Source organism: Falco punctatus, assembly GCF_963210335.1.
Source record: "Falco punctatus genome assembly, chromosome: 8".
Taxonomy (NCBI): domain Eukaryota; kingdom Metazoa; phylum Chordata; class Aves; order Falconiformes; family Falconidae; genus Falco; species Falco punctatus.
Window position 1 is genome coordinate 48,128,604 of NC_137588.1, and position 25,368 is coordinate 48,153,971.

Sequence of the window (25,368 nt, forward strand, 5' to 3'; positions counted from 1 at the left end):
TTGCTCTTTGTTTCCCACATAGTACACCTGCTAAAGATGGTGTAATGTTCAGATAAATCTTCCGAAGTTTGAACTTGAGTTGAGCTTTCTTTCACCTTTGGCTGAGGGCTGTAGTTGGCCACTCAAGTAATTTTTCAAGCAATTGAAAGAAATAGGTAATTTAAAAAAAAAAAATATACAGATTAAGTTAAGAAGTAAATCACCTCCCCCCCCCCCCCCCCCCCCCCCCGTAATTCCTAATTTCCTTAGTATTTTTCTTTTTGCCTTACTTGCCTCTCTTTCTCTAAATTTGAACCTACAAAATATAAGTTATCTTGCTACTGAAGTAACATAACTAGCTATTTCCAATTTGGAATGATTATGAATTTGCAAGTTTTGGAGCCTCTTGTCTTGTGAGGTGCCTCCAGCCCTAAGGTGCTGTGCTGTAGCAAACGTGGCTGAAGGGCTGATTTTTTTTCTTTCCAAGTTAACCTGGAACACTTGGGTGCTTTATATGAAGTGCTGGTCTGCTGCTCGACTTTGCTCTTGATGTAAGCCTCACTGTCTTGTAATACTACAGCCACTGAATTATCTCAAATGTTGTGTTAACCTCAGGAAGACATTATGGATGTTTTTCATGAGTTACGTAGTACCTCTTGGTTCTTTCACCTGTTTGCTCTCTACGACTACGGATAGACACTGGATCAGGTAAAGAATTTCCATGGCTCGGTATCGAAACACCGTTCAACAATGGCTGATCTTCTGTAGCTGGGGAAAAAGTGTGACTCTGAGCAAGTACGCTTCTCCAGGGCTAGCAGATCATATGTTAGTTTTAACATATGAACATTTAGCTTTCTGGTGGAGTTTTGATGAAGGCAGTGGTAGGACTCAACATTCACACCCGCTGTCTTACAGTCCCACAGTTCCCTAAAGTTTCTTTTCCTGTTTGGTTTATTTTTTGCTCCTGCAAGACAAAGCAGTGTCATCTGTCCTCTTCAAGTTGAGACAAAGCAAGTTTCTAACTTCAGGTGAGGAAGGAATCAAGATAATTTGGAGGAGAAAATGAAAGCAAACTTCAAATGGCAAAGCTTTTTGAAGAAAAATGATGTTGACGACGTCATGGAGAATGGTGAGGAGTAATGTGTGGCAATGGTTTCTTCAGGTGATTGTCTATCCATATGCTTCTATTACAGAATATATAGATGTATATATCTGTAGATGAGCAGTGGTGTTCAGAGAACATTATCATGATAGAGGTAAATTTTGTGCCCCATCTTGTGAAGTCTTTGAGATAGGCTGGTGGAGTGTGCGCCCTGTCCTTGGCTTTTTTTTGCTTCTTGGGTGACAGGGAGTTTCTCTTATTTTTTGTTGATTCAAGTGCATTGCTGTTGTATGGATTTGGGCTTGGGGTTGCTGTTGTCACTTTCATCCCTGTTAAGTTCATTAATGGGTTTTGTTTGCTAGAGTGAGGCTATATCAATTTGACTTTTTTGTTTGTTTTTAAGTAATTTTCAGTGTAAGAAAGGGCTGGGTTGTAGTAATATTTGGGCTGCAACATGGCCGAAGCTCTTCTGTTGTCAGTATTTTTGAAGTCTTTCCTCAGAGATCCATAATGCTCTGCCTCTTTTCAAATCTGTTTTCAATGCTGTCCAGTCAGACATATCATTTAAGACCGTGTATGGCTCTCATGAACAGCAAGAACTTATTCTTCCCCATCGAGAAATGGCCTTGAAAGCACCTGACGGTCTTTTCTAACGGTACTAAATGCATAAAAGATCTACCTGCCTATTTATGTGAGGGGAACAGGTTTGTGGTCTTGTACTCAGAGTAAATTTAGCATGGCTTGAGGGCCATCTCTGTAGAAAAGAGACTTCAAGAGACTGATTTTTACCTCTCTGCCAGTTATTTTCAGCTTTTTCCTTTTCTTTTCTTTTCTTTTTTTTTTTCTTGTTTTTTCACCCCAACTGAATCTGGTCTGTCAGTTGTCTCTCAGAATAAATTTGTCTTGTATTTCGGTTTTACACCATCTGTTTGATGGCTGCAATATATGTTTTTAATCTCATGATTGATAGATTTCTGGAGCTTTTAATTAGATTTTTACCTTTCTATATGTGAGTTGCTGCTTTTTCTGAGACCTTAATTTAATTTTGTTCTCAGGTGGAAATCATTTTAACTGACGGCGATATTCTTTTCTGCCACTGATGAAGGGAGCATTTTCAATAAACATCAGTTCGGCTGAAATGAGGAAGCAAACTCAGTGTTGTAAAGCTGGTCGTGTCTTGACTTCCCATCAAGCAACCTGCAAAACCTATCTGTAATGTCTTTCTAAACTGGTTTCAGAATTTGTGTACTGTTGCAAACATTATTCGTAACTTCTTATGTCAAAGGGACGGCCTAAGGAGAGGCCTCTGTTCTTCCTGCAGGTGGGTCCATGTAACCACATTCCTGCTTTCAGCTGTGGTGAGGAAACCACCTTTTGGAATTACATCAGGTTACTAATGAAGACCCTCAAATGCCTATGAAATGCGTTTTGAGTCCAAGCAACACCGAGAATTTTGGGAGACAACGTTTTTATTGTTGATGCCTCACTAGCTGCTAGGTGGACCTGTGCTCATTCCAGTTTGAGCAGCAAGGCTTTTAGCAGCGATGCTATATTTATGAGTTTTATTGGAGAGACTTTAACCCTCCTTCTGTTGTGTGGGGATACTGTAGTGACATTATGCTGTGACTGTACGTTCAGGCAATCACCCAAAAGAACAAGACAAATCAGTTGCCTGTAATTTTTCAGCATGTTTTCTCTGTGTACCTTCACAGTTGTTCTTGTCCACGTAGACAGAAGTTCGGTGGTTCTTTTTCAACCAGCACTCGATGTAAGTGGAGGGATAAACTACTCTGGAGTTAATGATTTGGAGATCAGTAACCAATTTTAACAGCCTGTGAACGTCCTTGTAGAAGGTGGTGGGGGATGGTGATGAACTGCATTTCTGATTTTTTTTTTTTTTTTTTTTTTTTTCTTTTCCTTCCATTTTAATGCCCTTGTTTTGGAGGAGCTGTCCTCATTTAAAAAGAAAGGTTGCTTTGCAAAATTTTAAATTTACTCTCATCTTCATTGTATCAGTTAAAAACATGTAATGCAAGTCAGGGTACATCAGAGCTGAGGGCAGTGCCTGCTGTACCCATCAGTGCTGTTTCATCTGCTTGTCTTCAGCCCTTTTCTCTTGCTTTTGCTGAAAGCTTGTTGCGATCTTTTTGTGCAGTGTTTAACATAAAGAAATCTTGAGCGAAGGGTGCTCCTAGGCATGATAAAAGAAATGGTGATACATGTCATATTGGTGAATCTGAGGTTCTGATCTCCAAAATCACAGCACTATAAACCACACTTTCTAATGTCTGGCTCCAAACACTTTTTTTTCCAAGAGCTAGATTCCGTCAAGGTTGGCTGCTTGACGGGGAGGGGTGGCGTGGAGGGGAAGCGTATGTGAATGAACATTCTCATGAAATGTTTTGAAAGATAAGCATTTAACTGTTATGGAAATAACATGCCGAAAGCAGAGGCACAGGTGCATTGTTGTGCATACTAATAGTTCGGAGGACTGTTTCTTAATCCCTGTTTTTTCAGTTGGTCTTTTTCCTTTATTCCTGCGGCAAGAAAGGAATGTGTTAGTTAACTTGTACAAAATAAATGAATTAGTAGCTTGTAAGGTATTACTGGTGTATGTTGTTCTGGGACTCTAATAAATGACCTTTACAAGTTTCAAAAGATGCAGACGACGAGTTGAGCCTTTTGCACTTTCTCAGGTTATAGTCAAAACTAAGTCAGTTAAGCCAAACTGTCCTGCTGTATAGTTTTCACTGACGTTTTCTCTGGGTATGTGCTGGTGAATAATGAGCACTTACATATTTCAGTAGGTTTTAAAATTGAGGAAGCACTTGGTTGTCTGTCTGGCAAAAATGGTTATTAGCGTTAGCAGTAGATAGTCTCATATATTGCATAATACTGACTTAATACAAAAAGTTGTTTGTGGAAAAAGCTTTTCCAAGTCAGTGTGCCCCAAAGTAGAAAAGACTTAAATGCCTGACTTCAGGTTTTCTTTAGAGATTCCAAAAAGCTCATCCTAAAGTGGAAGACATTTCCTTAGAATTTTGTAGTTATGTTCTTTGGGATATACTCTCTTGTCAGAGATGGATGACCAAAGAAATTTTTAATTGTTACTCAGAGCTGTATGTAAGAATATAATTTAGTTTTGCATTAATGATTGTTTTTCCCCCCCTTACAATAAGAAAATAGCAAACAGCACAGAATCCTCGTCTACCAAAGACTTGATTGTCCATTCTCTCTGTTTTAGTATTTATGTAGCATATAAAGCTCATATAACAAATATGATGACATGATATCAAGCCCATTAAAATGAATCACTGCACATATATGTACTGGTCATCCACACTTATGGAAACACTAATGTTTAATTAAAACACTTGTATTCTTTATATATGACTGAGGAATTTTAGTAAGAAAAAGCTGTAGCCCAAAAGCAGTTTAAATGTTTTGTGCCTTCCTGTTAGTTGTAAAGCACATTTTGCCTGGACTTTAGTGGGACCTTAACTTACACATTTTCCCCAAATGTTTTTTTTGTCTGTGTGGTAGTTTTGGGAAGACTAGGGAGGCATTTTATTAAGTAGTTGTTTCATCCAGGTTTTTCCAAAATTAGCATTTAAAAAGAAAAAAACAAAAAAAACCCACATTTTTTTCTTGGTGAGGGTGGCAGTAGTTGCAGCATTACCTAGTGAGGTGGGAAGTTCTGGGTCACAAGCTTCTCTGAAGCAGTTGTAGCGTGATGAGAAGAGGCTGGCAGCCTCATCCTCTTGAAGTGGTAGAGCTGGTTAGGGATGGTGTATTAGGAATATAGCTGGGAAGTGCAAAAGAGAACTCATTGTAAGGAAATAGTACAGGGAAGCAATTCTGTATTTCCAAAATGCCTAAATAAATACGGTAGGGAGGTAAGCTGGAGACAAGAATGAAGTGGTGACACAAATCATGGAAGAAAACTTCTTGAGCAAAAAAAAATAATTTTCCAGAAGTGGAAATAGATATTGAGAAATAAAGCCCGAAGGCAAAGGCTGGCTCTTTACAGTGAGACAAAAAGACACATCTGGATATAAGTTTCTCAGATAAGAATGTGAAAGAATAAGAAACAGCCCAATGCTCCTTTGGAGTTGTGTTTTAATAGATAACACATGAAAAAGCAGCAAAAGATAAGGAGCAATCAAAAATGTTTTATGGATTTTTTTTTTGGGTGGGGTGGGTGGATTGGTTTTCCAGTTTTGTTTTTTTTTTTTTTTTTTGTCCTAGGGGGTTCTTAGCTAATTGCTTATGATTTTGTTTTTTTAGAAGTTGAAAATGAATTATTCTCAGTTGATGTGAACTTTCCAGGGTTGTTCTTTGACAGTTCTTAAGTATGCAGTAAACTTAGTGCAAAGTGGTTTTATAAGCATAAGTAGTGTCAGTAACTTGAAACACCAAATATGTGTGCCAAGTCATGTTTAGAAAAACTTCTGTTTTGTGTTCATTTTACAAATATTGTGAGATCAATTCATCTTCACTCCAGCAAGTGACCTGTTGAAAACCAAAAGGTGAAGGTGGAGGGGTTGGGGGTGGCGGAACAGGGAAGGCAGGAATCTACTTGAGAATATAGAAAACTGCTTGTGGTTGTAACATGTGGATACTAACTTGGTGGTCAAGTCAAATACACAAATTTCTTCAAGATTTCATATTAATTTCAAATCTATTCTGCATCTTTTACTGCACTTCTTGGCTTAATCTGCTCCTTAGTAGCTATGATACATGCTCAGTGTGGTACTTCTGGAAGGGATGGAGTTGGTGAAAGTGGATGCTTTTTAAATTAAAAAAAAAAAAACAAACAAAAAACAAAAAAACAACAACAACAACAAAAAAAAAACAGAAGAAAAACCATAAGGACCTCCATTGCATTTCCAGGAAAAGATCTGGGAAGAATTTCTAGTCTGTGCATGTCTGAAGGTGAGCAAGGAGATGAAATCAAGGCTTGATTTTCATGTAGGGCTTCACTAAAACAATTTGTTGCTAGAACTTTTCCCCAAGTCATCAAGAATGACAGCAGTCAGAGGCAGGTAGGAAATATTTCAAGTCTGAAGCATCAAATTGTCTGTACTAATAAAGAGCACTTAAACAAGTAGCAGTTTTTTCACTGCATTATATTCAGTCATATACCACATAGTTAAGTGAAATGCAGACTTAAATGCAAACATCAGGTATTGTCTCTGTGGAATAAAGTAATATGAATTTTCCTGAAGTAATACGAATTTTGCTGAAGTTTACATGCAGTTCTCCTCCCCCCCCCCCCCCCCCCCCCCCCCGCCCCCCGCCCCCCCCCGGTGAGCCTCTTGTGATTGATAGTGTATAGAATTAAAAAATAAAAACCAATAAAAAAAGGCAAGTGTGTAGAAGAGTCAGGGTAAAAAACAAAAAGAAAAATAGTAAATTTTGTCAGTCCTTGTTTCCCAATTCATTTATTGCATTCTAGAAGGCCTTTGTTGACACTAGTGTTAAGCACACTGGAGAAATTACTAACATTTTGGGAAAGTGTGTTTGCCATAAATTTTAGTAATGATGTTGACTCTTAAGAATGGTCATTCTTCTTGGAAGATTTTTGTGAAGTTCACAGGTTGTGTTTTACTTTGATTTACAAGGTATTAGTATTTGAAATACTGAATGTAAATTCATTTGGGTAACCTTTAAAGTCCAAAAGCGATGAAGATTGAAGTGCAGGCACATATCTGTTCGTATCCTGATGAGTTTGTCCGTTTGATAGTTGAATGAAAATATGGCCCAAAGCATGTTTGACATTGTCTGATTTTTACCTGTGTGACTGCTTGGTCTTTGGCATATCACTGAACTGTTGGAGCTACAAATATCCATACGGCCAGCTGGTGCACGCTGGTTATGAAAGATTTGGTACAGTTAGAGGAATTAAGTAGGAATGGTTAAATAAAATGCAGAATTGAAAAGAAGCAAAAAAATGAAGTTTTTGTATATGCGGCTGTTAACCCTGGCTGGGTTTTTTTATATGAATAAAACGATGCTTGGGCTAATATGACACAGTACTGTACTTCTTTTTATAATATGCACATCCTGGCTTCTTCATACTAAATCATGTTTCTGTAGCAACTGTGTTTTAAAGTATTTGCTGTAGTTTTCTTTGTGCTTCAGATTTAAAGCTTCATATGAACCCCTTGCCTCCCCCCAGAACAGAAACCCGACAAATGTTCTACCTTTTTCTCTGTATAAAATGCAGAATCCTAAAATCTTTAAGGTTGGAAGGGACTTCAGGAGGTCTTGTAGTCTACCCTTGGCTCAAAGCAGGGCCAATGTGGAATTCAGACCAGGTTACATAGGGATTTGTCCAGCTGGGTCTTGAAAACGACTACATCTTTATGCAACCTGTTCCACAGCTTGATTCTGCTGGTAATAACAGGTTTGTTGTTTTTTTTATAAACAGCGGTTTGTTGTTTTTTTTTATAAACAGCCAGAATCAACCCTGTTTCATTTTGTGGTCGTTTTATCTCTTCTACTGCATACCTCAGTGAAGAGCCTTGCTCCATGGTCAGTGTAGCCCCTCGGTACGTATTGGAAGACTGCTCATCCATCACCCAAAGCCTGCCCTTTTGCAGATGAAACAAGCCAAGCTTCCTCAGGCTCAGTTGATGTGGTCAAGTCCCTTGATCATTTCAGTAGTATTTACTGGACTTGCTCAAGTTTATTAGCATCTTTCTTGGATGGAGGGGCCCAAAACTGGACACAGTGTTCCTTGTGTAGAGAAAGACATTGTTCTCCCTTAATTCACAATGTTTCAGCATAGAAGGCAGTCAAGCTGGTCAAATGTGGTTTATCGCTGGTTAATCTGTTGGCTATTTTCAGTCATCTCCTCTTCAGTGTGCCCAGAAATCGCTTCCAGTAGTATTTGCACTGACTTTTCCAGGGACCAGAATGAGGCTGGCCAGCCTGCACTTTGCCATATCATTCTTTTTGATGTTTTTAAAGACAAATGTAATACTTACCTGTATCAGAGATGTCACAGCAGGGTGCACCTTATCAGCCAGATCTCTGCACCAACGAATCCATCCTGCCCGTTCCCTCAGGCATGAACGGGTCAGTATTTCTTAAGAGATGACTTGATCTTCTGGCACTGCTGGCTGTTTCTCTCCTTCTCGAACCTTGTCTGTAGACACAAAGATTTGGGGTATTGTGTCACTGAAGGCTTCATGCAAAGAAGGCATTGAGCACCTCCGTCTGTCACTAAACCATCCTATCTTGCTTTTATAGCTAATATACTGCTAGAAGTTTTTCTTGATGACCGTTGCCAGTTTGAATGCGAAAATGCACAAACAGTGTAATGGCAAAACAATAAAAGCTTTGTTTCCCAAGAATGTGTGCTGCTTGAGCTATTGGGAGGAATTGGGCTAATGAAAAATATCAGTAACTCTTTAGTTTCAGGAATCAATATTCAATTGTTATCACTTGAATTTTAGCTCCACATTTTGAATGTACTGCCAAGTTGATTTAACATATAAAATAAATCCTTTGGAATGTATTACAAATTAATCTTAACAAAGAATGTGTGCTATATCCTCAAAACAGTTGCTCTTAAATTTGTGGGGAAATTATTTTTCTTCTGTTCTTCATGGACTTCTGGACATTTCATGAATTGAGTCCTAGCTTTTGATGTGAAATCTAAATGGTGTATTGGATCCTGACCTGTTTGGTTCTTAGGGGACAAGAGAATTTTTGTTAGTTCATAATTGCATTGTTCTGTGTGACATAAAAATGTTATGCATCCCTTGTTGGAAAATACCAAAAAATGAGGTTAAGAGAAATGCACCTTCCCTGTAGATTACATGGGGTATTGGTTTAATTAAGATGCTTTTCAGAGTATTGGGTTTTATGCTGATTTGTTTGTCCCACATGTGACACAAATGTGTACAGTTTTGAGCTGGTATGTGGTGGCCACTTTGAAGACTTAGCAGGAACAGAAACTAAATTTTGTTTGAGGTTCTGTGACTAGAAATACATACTTACCTTACAAAGCAGTTGGGCAGGAACAAATCTAACGTGGGTAACAGCTGTCTTTTGAAGTGCATGGCAGTTAATTTTTCCTAAATACAGTATGCAGTTTCTCTACCGCTCTTATTGAATTCTCTATTAATATAAATGAAGAAACATCTGATGACTTGAATGAAGTTGCAACTGGTGCTCTAGATTTCCTTCTACTTAGATTGCAGTTTATTTTCACTTTGTACATCTTTTCATTTTGTGTTCATGTCTTCCTACACTAAAGACAAATGGATCAATATTTTCCCAAATACTGCCCGTCTAGGACCTGTGTTTGTCATTGACCTGCAAAATTGGCTACTGCCATAAAATTTTTGGACATCAGAGGTGATCTTCAGTTTTGTGGTTAGGAATGCCACTGTGTGTGCCAGGTTGGCACCTGAGGGTTCTCTGAAAGGGGGGAAATGTTGTTGCTCTGGAACTCTTACTGACAGTAACTAGCTTTAACCAAATGAAATAATTGTTTCTTCTAGAAGGAGAACCAACTTGAAGTGACTTCTTTTCTGACCAAAAACTTTACAGGGTTAGGCCTGGAGTCTGGTGGTTTTCCAGATCAGAAAACAGCATAACTTAAAAAAATGCATTAAGTAGAAGCTTGTCTTAACGCAAACACACCACCTGCAGTAAGACCATCAGGCTGAGAGTCTTTTTGTATACCTGGGAACTCATACAGTGCCCATACCTCACCCGCTCAAAACCCGAACAAAACCGTTAGTGAGCTGTACTGGGAGTGAACTGGTCCTTGTGCTGCTGGCTTTGGCTTCGATGTGCCTGGAAAAGCATAACGAGGCAAGCAGAGCTGGCTGCAAAATGGGCAGCTGGTTTAAAACCAACCCCAACAAACTATAGTCTTGGAAGCATTGAGGAATTAAGTTAGGGATTCACCTGGGTACGTTCAAAACTCAACCCTGATGGGGCCCAAGCTTTCAATTATCTTGGAGACTATAATGCATAGGGGGTTCAGCAGGCAGCAAAATGACATCCGAGTAGTAGGAACTTGCTGCAATCTAGTAGTGTTGTTTGGAATTTTTGCATCATTTTATATGAAAGGATTTGAATTTTGCATAAGGATTTTTTTATTTATATGTAAGTATTGAATTATTGATTTGAAGACTGTTGCAAGACTTCAGCATTGCCTTTGTTACTGGCTCTTTTGTAAGAGTTGTGTTTTACTGTGGTGGTGATGTGTTGTCAAACCCAGTTCTGATCTTCTGTATTAGAGAAATACAGGCTCAGAGCTGCCTAAGATGAGTGTGTATATTTTGCAAGGTGTGTGAGTCTAGAAGACAGAAGCCTGTAGTGCGAAGTGGCAAGTGGGTGCACTTCCGAAGTCATAAACATGATACAGTCTGAGAAAGAAGGTGGAGATTGAGAATGATGTCTGGATGCTTTGGAAGAGTTGAGTGGCTAAGGAGAGTAATTATCAACTGAAATCTAAGTAATGTAAGGAGGAAACATGCACTCCTAATGCTCTTTGAAGCTACGTACTGGAACACTACAGAGAATGTTGATGCTTGAAAATATTTTAAAGTCTGTCTTAAATTTACTAGGTTGTCTTTAAGGAAGAATGAAAGAGGAAGCAATTCAGAGGAATTCTTGCAATGAAGCAGGATTTGCTCCAGTTGCTCCAAGCATCACTGTTTGTAACAAGTGTGTATGTACTCTGTGTGACTTAATCTTCAACATCTAACAAAATATGTATTGAATTAAATTGTTATTAGAACATAGCAGGACATGTTTATGAGTAAAGGTCTCTTTAATGATGTCTTGTACCATTCTAATCCAAATCATATTTCTATTCCCACAGAAACAATTATTTCCATGTCTGTTTGCTTGAAGGTGCCACTACACCTGCATTGTCATGTGGGTGTAGTGGCATGTTTTAGGCTAAAAATAGATTGACAAGAGAGACCTAATACCAAAAGCTTCACCAAAGCTGGTGTAGATGACAGTTTCAGTGTCTTTTTAAGTGAGTGGTATCAACTTTGCTGCTGACACACCAGGAGAGACCTTTATTTCTTAATGTAGTTTTCATAGTTGCTTTTGGACGATGGGGCAATATTATCTGAACATAAAAAATGACAAAGGATAGTAGCTGGGCTTGTGTGCACGTGGGGTGAGAGAGATGCACTGTGTAAGGTCTAAGATCTGCTTGTCCCGACATACTATGCAAAATGCAGGAATTCTGCTCAGCGAGAACTTATGTAGAAGGAATGTATCTGCATGTAAGTATTTGAAGTTAAATATAAATTAAATTCATCTTTACAGTATAATTTTCCTCATGCAATTGACCCAGATGATTTCTTTTCAGAGCTGCATTTGCTTCCAACAGTTCTTCTGAACGCTGGTGTGTTTGAAAGCCAACCAAGACTAGATGTTAAGGTTTAGCTTTTTGTAGTTGAAACCCACTAGTGAGCCCATAATCAGCAGCCAAACTTTATAAAGGAAACATAAAATATTATGCTGCCCACAAATACCAGCTGTAAACCACTAATGTCTGCATATTAGTTCAGTAACTTCGCAGTCACAAAGTTTAATTGACTAATGGGGTAACCTGTGGCCATCTGCAGCTTTGCAGCAGTGTTAGACCTGCTGCGAACAGGAGGAGGAAGTTTTACATAGGGGTTCATCAAGGTTCCAGTCTGGTTTTCTTCAAATGGCAGATAAGCTTCGAGGGAGAGCATGCTGGAGCACGCCAGTGTTTGGAAGGTAAATACTGCTTTCTAAAACAGAGGCAGAGATGGCAGTTACCAGTGAAGTCTGGAATCGTTTGAGGAAAGCGAACTTCATCAAGAACGGTTTTTGTAGAGCATTGTCCAAGCAGTTTTACTTACAGAGATGGAAACCTTTGACTAGATACTAACCTTCGGAAGGGATTTAATAGGATGATGGATGTTATGTATACAATGGAGGCTGTGCCCATCTGCAGGAGCAGGGGAGAAAGCTGTCTCAAGATATGTATTCGTTAAGGAATGGGGAGCTGCACATTTCACCAGGGGAAGAATGTTGAACAGCAGGAGTGTTCTTGGGGCTGGAAGGAGAGAGGAATGGAGCTGGTGTGTGTGGGACTGGTCTCACGGACTGGGCAGGAGCAGTGGTGTGGTAGAGAGTTTGTTATGTATGGGATAGGAATGCAGCTCTACATACAGTTGTTCAAGCTGAGTAAAGTTGTGCGGAGAATTAAGTCTTATCAAAACAGATGAAAAACAGGACACTGTGCTGTCCCATATACCTCAGCTGATTCTTACCAGCGTGGGAGAATTCTGACCTGCGTAGTGCGTGGTGTGTTGCTAGACTTCTTCTGAGGTACAGGCAAGGGGACACTTCTGAAGGACTGACATCAAAAGTAGATGGGAAACAACATGCAGTAAAATGCAAGCTACTTCTGTGTTGCTTACTTCAGAGTCAGTGCTTTCCGATGCTTCTTGCAATCAGGTCACGCTGATGCACCAGTGAGTAGTTAATGATGCACCAGAGTGGAAGAACTGAACTGAGAACGGAAGAGGAAGTTAAGCTGGAAAATCTGAAAAATGTAGGCAGTGATTGAAAGGTATTCTTGGAGAAAAGCATGATTCGATCAACGTGATAAAGGCCGATGGAAAAGAATGGCTGGTACATGGGATGAAAGTGCCCTGTAGTTGTTTTGTGGGTTTTTCCTTTAATGGACCTCTTTTAAATATGGCATAAGTCAAGGAAGAATACCCTCTGCCTTGTTCGTAAAGTTGAAATGAACAGATTTCCCACCCCCCTCATCTCCTTATCATTATCCTTATCCTTAGTTCTCATCTGTGCTAAAGAAAATGGTTTCCTGACAGGAGAATATGTTCCTTCTATTATTTATGTCCTGTGCTAAGATGCTTAAACTAACTCTTAAAAGTTTATTTGTTTTTAAACCATTTTATGATTGAAGAATTCTTTTAGTATTATTTTTGCATTTATCAATAATATTGAAATTTAATTCTGATAGTTATAAACATCTTACTCCTGCTGCATCTCTCATACTGCTTGGCTCCTGCTGATGTCTTGCTTATAGCTTAAAAAGATTCACTATAAGATTGATGCAAATGCTTGGAAAAGGTAATGCAAAAATATTATGTATTCTGTGCCTATATGGCTTCTATTTTTAATGGCAGAATTCAGTGAAAAATTCTCATTATGGACAATGTATAGAATTATTGGTCCAAATTGTAAAGTTTGGGTTGTTGGGTGTGTGGGGTTTTTTGGTTTTCTTTTTTTGTTTGTTTTTTACGTAGTCCTTAATGTGTTTGTTCTTCCTGTTGTCTTTGGAAAAGATGGAGATCTTAAACTGTAGCTGGTTTGTCCCTGGTGCAAAACCTGTAGAAATTCAGGCTGGGGTTTTTGTCAGTAAGAACCATGACCATAATCGTTGTCATTGCAGACAGACTAGCCTCAGTTATGAAGAAGCCTTATACTGTACTGAATTTAGTTCTTTGTGTGGTTAGTTGTGTAGGGTTTTTGTTTTGGTTTGATTTTTCCCCCCCCCCCAGTTTTTCAATTCCAGTAAGTGAATGCACCAACATGTTAAAATGACATTAAAAGGAGCTTAATTCCACATCTGTTCGCATCTGAGATCTTGGGCATGCACATGAGAAAACAATTATATATATTTTGGAATATGAAGAATTATTTCCTCAGTTAATTGAATACAATTACCTGTAGTCATCTAAATGCTTATATTTTTGATAAGTGAAGGATAGTGTTCTCATTAGGAAAAAAATCTTTTGTTTTCATTGTTAGAAGCATTTGGAGAAGTTGGTAGATACACTAAAAAAATCAGTCTTGTGTCTTCTCTGAATATTGAAAAGGTACCTTTTAACAAGCTTAAACTTCAAAATACATAACTGCCTTTATTTGGCAATGTGGTTCATACTAGAAAAATTAAATTTGTTACCATGACAATTTTTTTCATTCGATGCCTTAGGAAAATATTACTTCATGTCAGCAGAAAAAAATAATATCTTGATTGAAAAGAAATAATCATTTATGCCTGAACACTCATGTGTTTCTTAGTAGTTCTATCCTACTGATAGGACCCCATGTAAGGTGAAAAAAGTCTGGCTTAAGTAGCAGCCATACGGAAAGGCTTGTATGGGAGTGCGTGTTTGATAAAAAATTTCTGGAAACTGTGCCAGCCAGAAGCACTTTTTCACTCTGTAGGATGGTATATGAATGATTACAAGTGATTAAACTGCTCTCAGCACTTTAAGAACTTCCACATTTTGTTTGCAGTATTACTTGCTAGCCAAATGTAATTAAAAATAATACTGTATTCTTGCTTTTTGTTACTGAATTTTATTAGAAATGGGAGAGAACCTGAACCTTCTAAATACAAGAGGTTATCCCAGTGCACTTTTATACAAGAACTATGGGAAGAATCAATTGCATAGGAAAAACTGGATTTGTGATCTCACGTTCTCTTTTTCTAAAAAAAATGTCTAGCCTCTTTTCATATTAGATTGTTTTCATTTGATGGCAGTAGACAACAAAACTTGTCAGAATGTATTGTTTACAATCTCATGATATGTAGAAAAATACTAAATGCTTTTTGGGGTAACAGTTTGCATGCCAAAAGGCTTGTATTTTTTATGTTTAGCATCTTTTGGTAGACATAAAATGTTTACTTCAATATTAGAAAATGTATTTTTTATAAAAGGCTTCTTGTATCTGGGAAGCTGATACTCAGAAGAAATTTGTGGTGACATGATGGAGAGTGTATCTGTTTTTGTTAATTCTAAGTTTACAGCATGTTGCTTATGTTAAAATAAGCATGGCAGAAGGTCAGGAAGAAAGATTAGCTATTTGCCTTGTCCCTGTTGGTCAGCACTAGGCAAGGCAGAACTATCTGGACAGAAAAAATCCCCCCAAAACCCAACCCCCAAACAATGGCACATGCCCAGCTGGGACAGCTGGAGGGGTGCCTACCGAAGGCAAGCCTAGAGGAGAGAAAACAGCAACCCAGACCTATAGCATCAGCAGGTATTCGGTACGACCTTGCGAAATGACAGAATCTCTTTACATTGGGAAACAAAAGGAGTTTTTCTTGGTTTGCTGTGACTCTGCAGGCACCACAGTTAGTGTACGGAGAGCTCTCTCTAAGTATAAGATCAGTCTTGCAAGAAGGATTGGTTTATAAATTCCTTTATTTGTGATTAGACTCGACTTTGAATTACATAGATTTTTGTCTCCAAGTAGAGTGTTTTATTTTGATGTCTGTTCTGTTAAGATGTAAGTTTAGACATGAAATTCTTCTGTATTTTTGGTGCACCGACTGCAAAGACAAGCTGCAGAAAAGTGGGCAGCTCAAGGTCTGGTTACAGTGGGTTTTCCCTGTCATGGAAAGGCTGGCAGTTACTTATTAATTTTGAATTTAGAGCATAAATTAGCACAGACTGCAAGAGTGTGCAGGAGGTAATACTTGGTATGTGACCACATGATGAAAATGTGTTGGCGCATAACAGAGGTGTTAGGAAATTGAGAGTTTAAAGACAGAAGGTAGGAATTGGCAAAGGGTGAACACACATGGGAAACAGGTCAGTGTGATTAACAGTATCTTCTTAAAACGAGCATTTCCGAAAAGCTGGGATTGGGAGGCTGCCCAATTAGGATCTTTGAAAAAAACCACCTCTTAACTGCTCTATAACTTTACAAGTCTTGTAATCATCTGGGTAGGACCACGCTTAAGAGACTAAAGTTAACTCATTCTCTGCTTAAGGTTTGTGTAGCTGAGGTGTTTCTGTGACAGGGTAGACTCACTTGGGTTTAATATTGTGATCTTCAGAGTGTGATCTTCATTTATGGGCCAAGTACTCTGTTTCAGCTGTATTACGCCAATTGTGTCTTGAATATATTTAGCCTCTTACAAGATTGTGGTCTTGAGGGAGCAAGAAGCATATAGTGACCACCACTACTAGAAATAAAAATGGAAGAAGCTGCTTGTATGAGAGCAGTGTGCTCAGAAGAAGAGGAAAAATGCATCAGGATTGATGACTTGCTTTGTGAGATTTTAATGGAAGCATTAGTTTGTGCAATTTGAGCAGCTGATAGATAGATGCTCTGGGTGGTAAAGATACTTTTTGCAAACAGAATTTTGGATGTCAGTTACAGTGTCTGAATGCTGGTTTCTTTTTCCTCTGCAGTGATCTAGAAAAAAACAATATCACAAGAATCACAAAGACGGACTTCACAGGACTGAAGAATCTCCGCGTCTTGTGAGTATAACACAAAACTTACCTTTCTTTAAAAGACTATTTTGGAGTGCTAGTACTAAGAATGTCCATAATTCTAGAGATCAAATGCTAGTAATTTCTGCATGTTATTCAGTTAGTAGTAGTATCTTAAACCAGGCAACTGGAACTGTTTGTGATGTGAGTCAGTTAATTTTATTTTCATGCTAAAGTCTGAATGTCGTTTCAGAGCTATTTGATTGTTTGTGTTTCTCACTGGCTTTTAATAAACACTGTGGTGAAAATTCTGCTGCACTTTACAATCACTTGTGCATAAATCAATTATTCTGAAACACTAGCAAACAAGACTTTCAGAATTTGGTTGCTTTAAGGTACAGTCCCATTAATAGCACTTTTGCAGAAGATGAAGCAGAACTTGATTAAGGATACCCGTGGAAGTTGGACACAAGGAAACCTGTGATATTTTTTTAGTCTAATTTGAAGTAGTAAAAAAATTCTAGATGGTGCTGTCTCTTGATTTGGAAGGATCAATCAGGTGCTTAACTGTACTTCTAAATGAGCCTTGAACATCAAAAGGGGAAACAGTCTGTAGCACTAGTCATTCCCTTTTTTCTTGTTTTCTCTTCTATGAACCTCAAATGACACCATTAATTTAGTGATGAAAATTAGGATTACTTCACAGATATTTATTGTAGTCATACATAGAGCTTTTTTTTTTTTTTTTTTTTCTTAAGAAAATAATCTTGGGTTAAAAGACCAAGATATAGATTTCTGGAACTGTTTCATTCCTTTCAGGAAAAGTTGGAGGTTCTTTCTGTTTAAAGTGAATTCATTTTTCCTCTTGAAATTGCTCTAATGCTGTCTGAATTACATCAGGTAGTTTAGATCCCTTTCACATCAACATAGAAGCAGACCTAGATATCGAGGCCTCTTGCAGAAATACTGTGAGGATCTGGTATTTGCCTTGTGGAAATTAAGTTAATTGCATTCATTTTATATGTAAAATCAAATATATAGCTTTAAATTGGGTGTATATGGGGGGTGGGGGTGGGGGGGCAAAAAAAAAAGCCAGACAAGAGAACCAAATAGCTTTGAATGTACTGTACTGAGCTAGTTGAGGTTGTGCTCCTGGGTTCTTAAGTGTTTCTGGAGCTCTTGTTTCAAGTTCACTGTTGGTTTCTGTTTCCCTGGCCCTGTATGTGGGCACTGAGCGCTACGGTAGCGATGCGAGGTTCTCTGTGAGAAACATTGCCATGTCAGTGGGGAAATTGTACCTATGTGTAGAGCTGTATGTTTAAAAGCAGTGGCCAAGACGTTTTTATTGAAGATGTTTCTGAAATGTGAAAAAAGGTATTTATTGATGTTAACAGTAACCAATGGTAAAGTTCAGTTTCTAATTTTACTTTGGAAAAAAAAGAATTATCTAGTTCTGTTTCTCAAGTGCCATTTATGCAATAGTGACTGCATTCTGTGTGTGCCATCTAGTTCATAGCAGTATTTTACTAAACTGTTGCACTTAATTCCAAGTTTTAGTGACTAAAATAAAAACTGACCTTGAGTTGGTCCCAGCACTGACGGAGGCAGGTTGGTTTTCTCACTCCGTTCACCCCTTTTTCTGAAACAAGCAGCTGCCAGAAGTTAAGGAACATGCAAGTATTGTCACCAGCACCCCCCTGAAAATTCCTTTCTGTAATTCTTAAGGCTGCCCCCTGCAGTCAGTGTTTTCCTTGGAGTATATTCTAAGATAAGTCTTTAAAACTGCAACTGTTGAAGTTACGACCGCTTAGTTGATAATTCAATCAATATATTTATTGAATCCTGCTGATGAAAGGGCAAGTCTTTTCTCCTGCTACCTTAATACTTTCAAACAAGTGGTCATATACGAAGAAAACATTCCAAATCTATTGGAAGACTTTCATTGCTCTGGTTTCTCTCATCTCTAGTAGTGGAGTCATTTAGATTTCCTTGGCTCCCATCCCAACTGTCAATACCATTTTAGAAATCTATTAAAATACATGTACTATGCTATCATTAATGTCAGCAGTTGGTTTGCTTTGGTTGGGTTTTTATGGTGTCAGACATTGCCTAATGCCGCTGCAGTCATTTACACTGAATGCCCTTAACAATAAGCAAAATATGCAACTGCTGTCTTTATGTAATTTTTTTTGTTCTGTGTTCAGTACAGGTTTATGTAACTTGTTTGTTCAGCCTTTGAGTAGTGAGGAGAAGTAGTCAGGATTAAAACCAGAATACATCTATTAAAAAAAATAAAAATTCTATTGGTTTTGTCTTCCAACTTAGGAAGACCGTCTGAAACTCAAGACATGCCATTTCATTGTTTAACATACTAATTTTTGTTGATTGTTGCATATTTCCCTGTTCTACATGTTCCCCTTCTGGTGATGTTTGAAGTTTTCCTTGTTTTACTTGATGCAGCTTTTTTTACTTTTTGCACTTCTGCTCTCTAGAAGTCCTTCAGATTTTTCTTTGCTTACTCTTATGGTCTCTTCATGATTCTGGCTATTCTACATTGCTGACACCCTATTCTTTCCACTTTTTTTTCCCCCCATGGGTGAGGGGGGCATAGTGGGAAGCACAGAAGTGTGAAGCCTGTCCCAGAGTTCCTAGAAAGGTGGTGTAGTCCTGTTTTCAGACATCAGGGTGAAGACAACAAGCAGGTGATAGAACAGTACAACAGAAGAAAACTTCCAGTATCAAACTGACACCACACTTTGTGCACCTTGTCCTTTTAACTTATCCCTTATAACTTCACCTTTTTTCCTTTTCCTCATGCAGTTTTTCCTCCCCCTGCTTTTAGGAATGTGCCTCTCTGGTTCACGTTTGGGTTTTTGAAATTTATTTTTTTTAAATCTTCATATGTGGTCTTAGCTGTGGAATACTCTTGCTGTCTGTTTTCTCAACCACTGTCCAACTGAACAGCTCTGAGCATCCTCATAGGATGGAGCGTGAGGAGTGGCTGTTAAGAACAGGCAATACTAGTGCTTTTTCACTAGTTAGTCTTGGCTGAGCCCAAACTTACCGTCTGTTAAGTTCTTCCTTTCCATGTTTTAGCTAAAGCCACATAAAATGTTCAGAGAGCCTGGAGATTTAGTCCAAGTGTCTAAGTGCTCTTACAGAAGCAGAACATGGGTGTGTGCTGGAGCACAGCACTGAGAGAGGGAAAAGGTCTGCTTAGGCTGGGCTATTGGTGTCTCTGTTCCTTGGCTTCTACTTTACCTACAGAGAGCATTTCTGCCATGTAAACGAATAGTTGTTTCCTGCACAGAGTAAATCAAAGAGAAGTCATTCTCCATTGCTTATAACTTCTCCTAGTCTCGGTCTCAGGGGGTGAATAAAAGCAGGGTTGGACACAGCAGAAGCCTGGGACTTCTCCCTTGTGTTCCCGCACTGTTGTACAGTGGGACTCCATACAGTTGTCGCAGCTGCCGTAGCTGTATTTCTGGAGGGATTCAACTCCTTTGGATTCCTTACAAATGGTTTACTCTAGGACAAGTCTGAAATCTTTGCAGAACGTCAAGGCTGGACAAAAAAATACGTTGACATTGAGTGGGTTCTTGCTATGGTCTGTAGGAGTCAGTTATCTCAATTACATTACAAAAAGCGAGAGTAATATACTAAGAGTGTAACCTCTCAGCATGTTTATGATTATAAAAGTTCAGGTACAAAAATGTTTACTAAATCTGGTGGTCAGGAAGCAATTTTTGAATCATTTTCCAGTTAGTGACTGATTCTGTCCAGATTTTTTAATAATAATCTCTTAATTATAACTGTTATTGGTACTTCTGTGAAAAGCAATTTTGTAGCCTATGTGGAGAAAAGCAGGGAAGCTCTTTTATTCTGTTGTCTTAAAATTAACTGATATTTTTGGAATTGCAGACACTTGGAAGAAAATCAGATTAGCGTGATAGAACGTGGAGCATTTCAGGACCTAAAACAACTTGAACGGCTGTAAGTATCTCTATTTATATACTGATGGAAAATCTACATTTTTTTCTACCTCGATGTTAATGGTAATTCAAAATATTTCATGTGTATAAAATTAACTTCCTTTAAGAAAGAGTGGTGGGTATCTACCTAAATTAAAGTATACTTTTAAACACAGTTGAATTTATATTTCATGATAGCTAATGCTCGAAAGAAAATGTACAGTTGCTTGCCAAGAAAATAGAACTGTCAGTGACACCAGAATCCTCATAACATTATCAAAAGGACGTTATCTAGGCAACTCTTAAAACTGATTTGTAGGTGAAAAAAAATTTGCTTATAATAGTCTTACATTATAATATATTTTTTACATATTTGGTTATATATATATAAATACACACATACATATATATATATAAATCCATGCTAGTGGAAGTTGCCGGTGTCTCCTTTGAGAACCACAGTATTTCTACAACTGCCTTTAGACTTAATTTTCTGATTAGCTTAATTTCCTTTAAAGTTGTATAATGCCACTGATAGCAGTGGATTCCAGGATATCACGCAAGACTTAGTGGAAAAAAGACTGTGGATTTCCTTTGCTTTTGATAGCATTAAAGTCATTGGTTTTTGAAAAGGGTGAATATAAGATACCTCTTAATCCAAAATCCAATTTATAGAAAATTACTGGCCCTCCATGAGTATAGGCTTATATATCAAAAAGTACAAAAGTAATCCTATATCCAATTGCTCCTCCTTAGTTGGGTGTACTGGTTAGCATTATCATAAAGCTAGGTTAATTCTATCCACTTATGGTGGGAGCAGAACAAAATATCTGTAATACTGAAATACTTCTGGGAATTATTCTTTCTTAGAGGTAGGTGACTAGAACAAAATCGCAAGCTGGTTTGGAATGCCTGGTTGTTAAATGGAGAAGCAGGGGTTTTATGTTTGAATATTAACTTGGTTATCTGCAAGGCATTAGTTGTAGGACTTGATGCTTTCTAATTGATATTTTCTAAAGCCGTTTCAAGAGTTAAGTTCCCGCTAGCAATTGTTCAAGGGAAGTTTGGAGTATTGAGCATATGCTGTACTAAAACTGTTTCAGATGATCTCAGGATCAGATTTGCATTGAAGTTGTTTAACTAGTGCGCTGAACTTTTAAAATCAGTTTACTCAGGATTTTTGTCTTGAATTACAAAAGCTCCATTTATGGCAATAAGGGAGATGAGTTAAGTTCTGCTTATAACCCATTTTTACCTATATTCAATTAGAAAACACATTCAGGAAAGAGTTTTGCCATATCTGATTTATTTCACACTTCTTGGGCAGTAAAAAAATATAATCAGATTAATTTTCCAAAATTAACCATAGCTTAATACTGCAAAAGAGTTTGTTCATGTTGCAGCTCACCTTTGAGAGTCATTATCCTAGCTGCTAAGCCTTCGTTTTAAGCTCATTTTATGTGTGTGCATGTGTGTGTACAAATAAATCTTTCTCATCTATTTAGATAAAGATAGATTTAGTTGGACTATGAAATGAGTTTGAAAACAATCTGGGAGAAGGGCAAGCTATTAGTAACCAGAAAGCGTCACCTCGGTTTGCTGTTTTTCTGTACAGCCTGCTCTGTTAGCAAATGACCATAATGTATTTTGTGAAACCCAAAGTTAGGAAATATGATACCTTTAATAGTGTCTCTTTAAGTGTGTGATGTTTGAAAGCCTTTTTATTCTTCTCCCCCCTCCCTCTCCGTGCAAACTTTTAACTTGGCCTGTTAAACGTACTGCATCTCTGCTTCTCTTTTAGGATTGCCTGTCATTAAAATATTTCCTAAATTAATGTAGTATGAAAGGGAGGCCTGGAAACTTACAACTTTTTGGTATTTTAGCTTAAATCATTTTTAGAACAAAACTATAAATCTGGTTGGTTTCGTGGGGGTTTTTTTTTGGGTTTTTTTTGCTATGAGTCAGTAGGCTTTGGAGAATGAACTGTGGAAAGTTTGGCATAACTTATAAAGGCTAAATTGCAACATTTTAGGTAATATTAAAGCTATTTTATTAAGTATTGTCAAACATAGCAAAATGTTAATGAAGAAAGCATGCTGGCTGGATTTTAAAAAACTGGCTTTTTTCCATTTAATTTCTTTCAAATAACAAATAAAAATTGCTTATATTGCTTCAATTTTGGAATAATGTTCTTTTTTGATCTATTGAAGTGAATGCAAAAGCAATCATTTACTTCTTTTTAAACAAAGCAGCTGCATTGGTTCAGACTTTAAAAAACAGGAGTAATTTCTCTTTCTGGCAAAATACCATATAGAAAGGTCTTTCATTCAAAGTAACTGTGGAAGTATATTGTTCCACTCCCCACCCCATGGTAATCATTCAAAGGGCATAACCTGAAGTGAATATTATTTTAGCTCAATGTATTTTCACTTGTTTGGCTATTTGAAGCAAGTCCATTGTTATTAACTGAGTAAATCAGTGGAACTTTGTTTGAAATGTCCTGGATAACCATCTAATAAATTTTAAATAAAATATCTGTGAAGATGTTAGACGCTGCTGCCGAAAGCACCATGATGATGGCTCTCTAGTTGCTTGGATTTTTCTCTCAGTTTTAAGATTTTTTTATATATGTATTAGTGTGTGTGTGTGAGATTGATGCTCACAATTCCAATGGAGCATCTACAGGCATTATTTAGATATAGAGCAGGATATTGTAAAAATTGTATATTAATAAAAGTTGGGCAATATCAGTTGAAGGAAGCACGTAATGCAAAGTACGTTAAAATGGCGGACAGTACAAAGCTGAGAAATGAAGTGATGGTAGATGGTAGAAGCCACTTACTACTTTGGCCTGTTTGTACTCAACTTTCCCAAATATACAGGAATTGTAACCATTGGCTTTTAATAAAATTCAGTGTGTTTTATTATAAGTTGTCCAGCTGAATCCCAAGATTTGGAATTCTTGAGAATGTCTAGTGGTGCTCGCCATAGTGGAAAACCAGAAATTATTCTAGTGGGTTTATTCCAATAAGTTTCTATAGTTTTATCCCAAAACATAAAGATTAGTTGTGAGGTAGCTGACCGTAAAAGGTCAAGCAGTTAAGAGACAACATTAATATATATCTATGTATCTAATTGGTCACAGAGCGTACTGCCTTCTACTTGTTGCACTGTTGTTGAGTGTCAGGCAAATCAGCAGTGCTCATATGCAGTCTAACAGGGGAAAGGCTGTAGAGCCTGTGTGACAGTGTGACTTGTATGTCTGAGGTGCTAGCACCACCTCGGTGTGTCTCCTGTCAGGCTTGTTAGCTTCTCCCGGGCTTCTCTAGCTATCACCTTTCCTCTAGCTCTGAAGTGCTTCTTTCCAAAAAATACTACTAATTGATGTTGAGTGATAGGATTTGCAGGGCAGCATGCATCTGTTCAATAAGCATGTAAAAAGCTATGGAAAAGTTCTGCTACAACTTGAAAGTGCCAGTTGTAAATTTTGATAGGTCTGCCCTTCTTGCCAGTAGCAGGGTAACAGTTTCAGATCAACACCTGTGCTTGTTGATGTACGGAAGGTTTCAGAAACTGAAGTTCTTTTTTTCTAGTTGCTTTCTGCAGTTTTTTCCTAATAGTTAACTGCAAAAGGTCTGACCTTCATCCTCTTTCCTGGTGGTTTTTTTTTTTCTCTCTTTTTTCCACTGTGGTTTGAAGTAGCGTGCATATGGCCATACAAACACAAAGCTATACTGGCACGATGTATTATACCCAAATTTATTTTGGATTTTAGCATTTCACCTGTATGCTTTGCTATTAACACAGCATATGATTTTAAGAGAAAATTATTATGAAATTTCATGTGCAAAGAGGATCAAAAACAAAGAAGCATAGTAGTGGGCCTAAAAGATGAACCAAAATTTCTTCTAGAGACAGATATACATTACACATTTATGTGAAAAATGAAGCAGGATATCAGACACCAACCAATCCTGACTTTTTCCACAGCCATCTGCCAGAAATTGTCACGTAACTGTATTATCTTCAAAAGAATGGACTTTGGCTGATGGCTCGTTCTTTCTACTCAAATTAGCGTCTTTAGCTAGCATAAAAGATCTCAACATCTGAAAACACTAAAAATGTGTTTTTGTTGTTTAGAGGAGGGGGGGAAAAATGTGTAAGCATGGCCAAATCAAATCTTTTCAAAGTCGGGAAAAAGAATTAGTTTTTGGGGAAAAAAACCAAAAGACAAAACACCCCAAAACAAAACCAACGAAAAATCTATGATCCAGATTTTAACCCTAGCGTATACATGTATGAGTTTGGTCTTGTGGGTGCCAGGACAGAGGTCAAAATAGAATATTTTTTTTTTTTACCTTCAACTGCAGAGATGCTACTGTGCATTGAGTCTTTGTAAGTAGCTTCCTAAATGCTTCATTAAGGTATTAAAGTATGCTTATTTGGCATAGTGTACTGTAAAATTGCTATAAGTGACCAAAGATGCTATGGAGAAGAATAAATTTTTATGTGATGCTTCACAATCTGGATTTCATAAATGGAGATTGAAAAGGCTTTAAATAAATCATGTAATACAAAAAGCATCTTCCATAATTAACATGCTGAGTGGAAAGATTGCTAAGTGCTTCAGAGTAGTGGGCAAAATAATAAAAGCGTTGGACAGTTCTTTGCTGTTGTAAACAAAAGCTTATTGCAAATCTTTGGCAGCATGGACAAATCTATAGTGTTTAGGCAAGGCTTGCAGTGTGTGCAGTTTAGATGTTTTTCTGGAACTGCAAACACTAAATGTTTATGAAGCCATGTAGATTTGTAAGTATGCAAGACAGTTTGAATATAAACTTCCAGAAAAAAAGCTTTATTGTTTTGTGCCTCCATTTCCCTATGACATTATGAATAACATATCTAATCTAATTGGAAATCGGCAATCATAAAACGCTTATCTGGAAATGCTGGAGATCAAAGACACACTAAAATGGATTTAGACCTGTGATCTGACATGTAATCACTTTCATTACTTGCATACTTCCTTCTTCCTTTTCAAGCTACCACGCCTGAGTTGGTGGAGTACCAGGTTTGCTACCAAACTCCCCAA

At 37.7% G+C, this 25,368-nt stretch overlaps 1 protein-coding gene across 1 annotated transcript in view; it reads left to right on the forward strand.

Annotated features, from left to right (window-relative positions):
* Positions 1 to 25,368, forward strand: part of SLIT3 (slit guidance ligand 3) — a 529,407-nt gene that overhangs the window by 6,846 nt on the left and 497,193 nt on the right. Inside the window, exons 2-3 of the mRNA XM_080399320.1 lie at positions 16,282 to 16,353; positions 20,227 to 20,298. Coding sequence (XP_080255446.1) covers positions 16,282 to 16,353; positions 20,227 to 20,298 — 144 coding nt within the window. The remainder of the gene's footprint in view (positions 1 to 16,281; positions 16,354 to 20,226; positions 20,299 to 25,368) is intronic.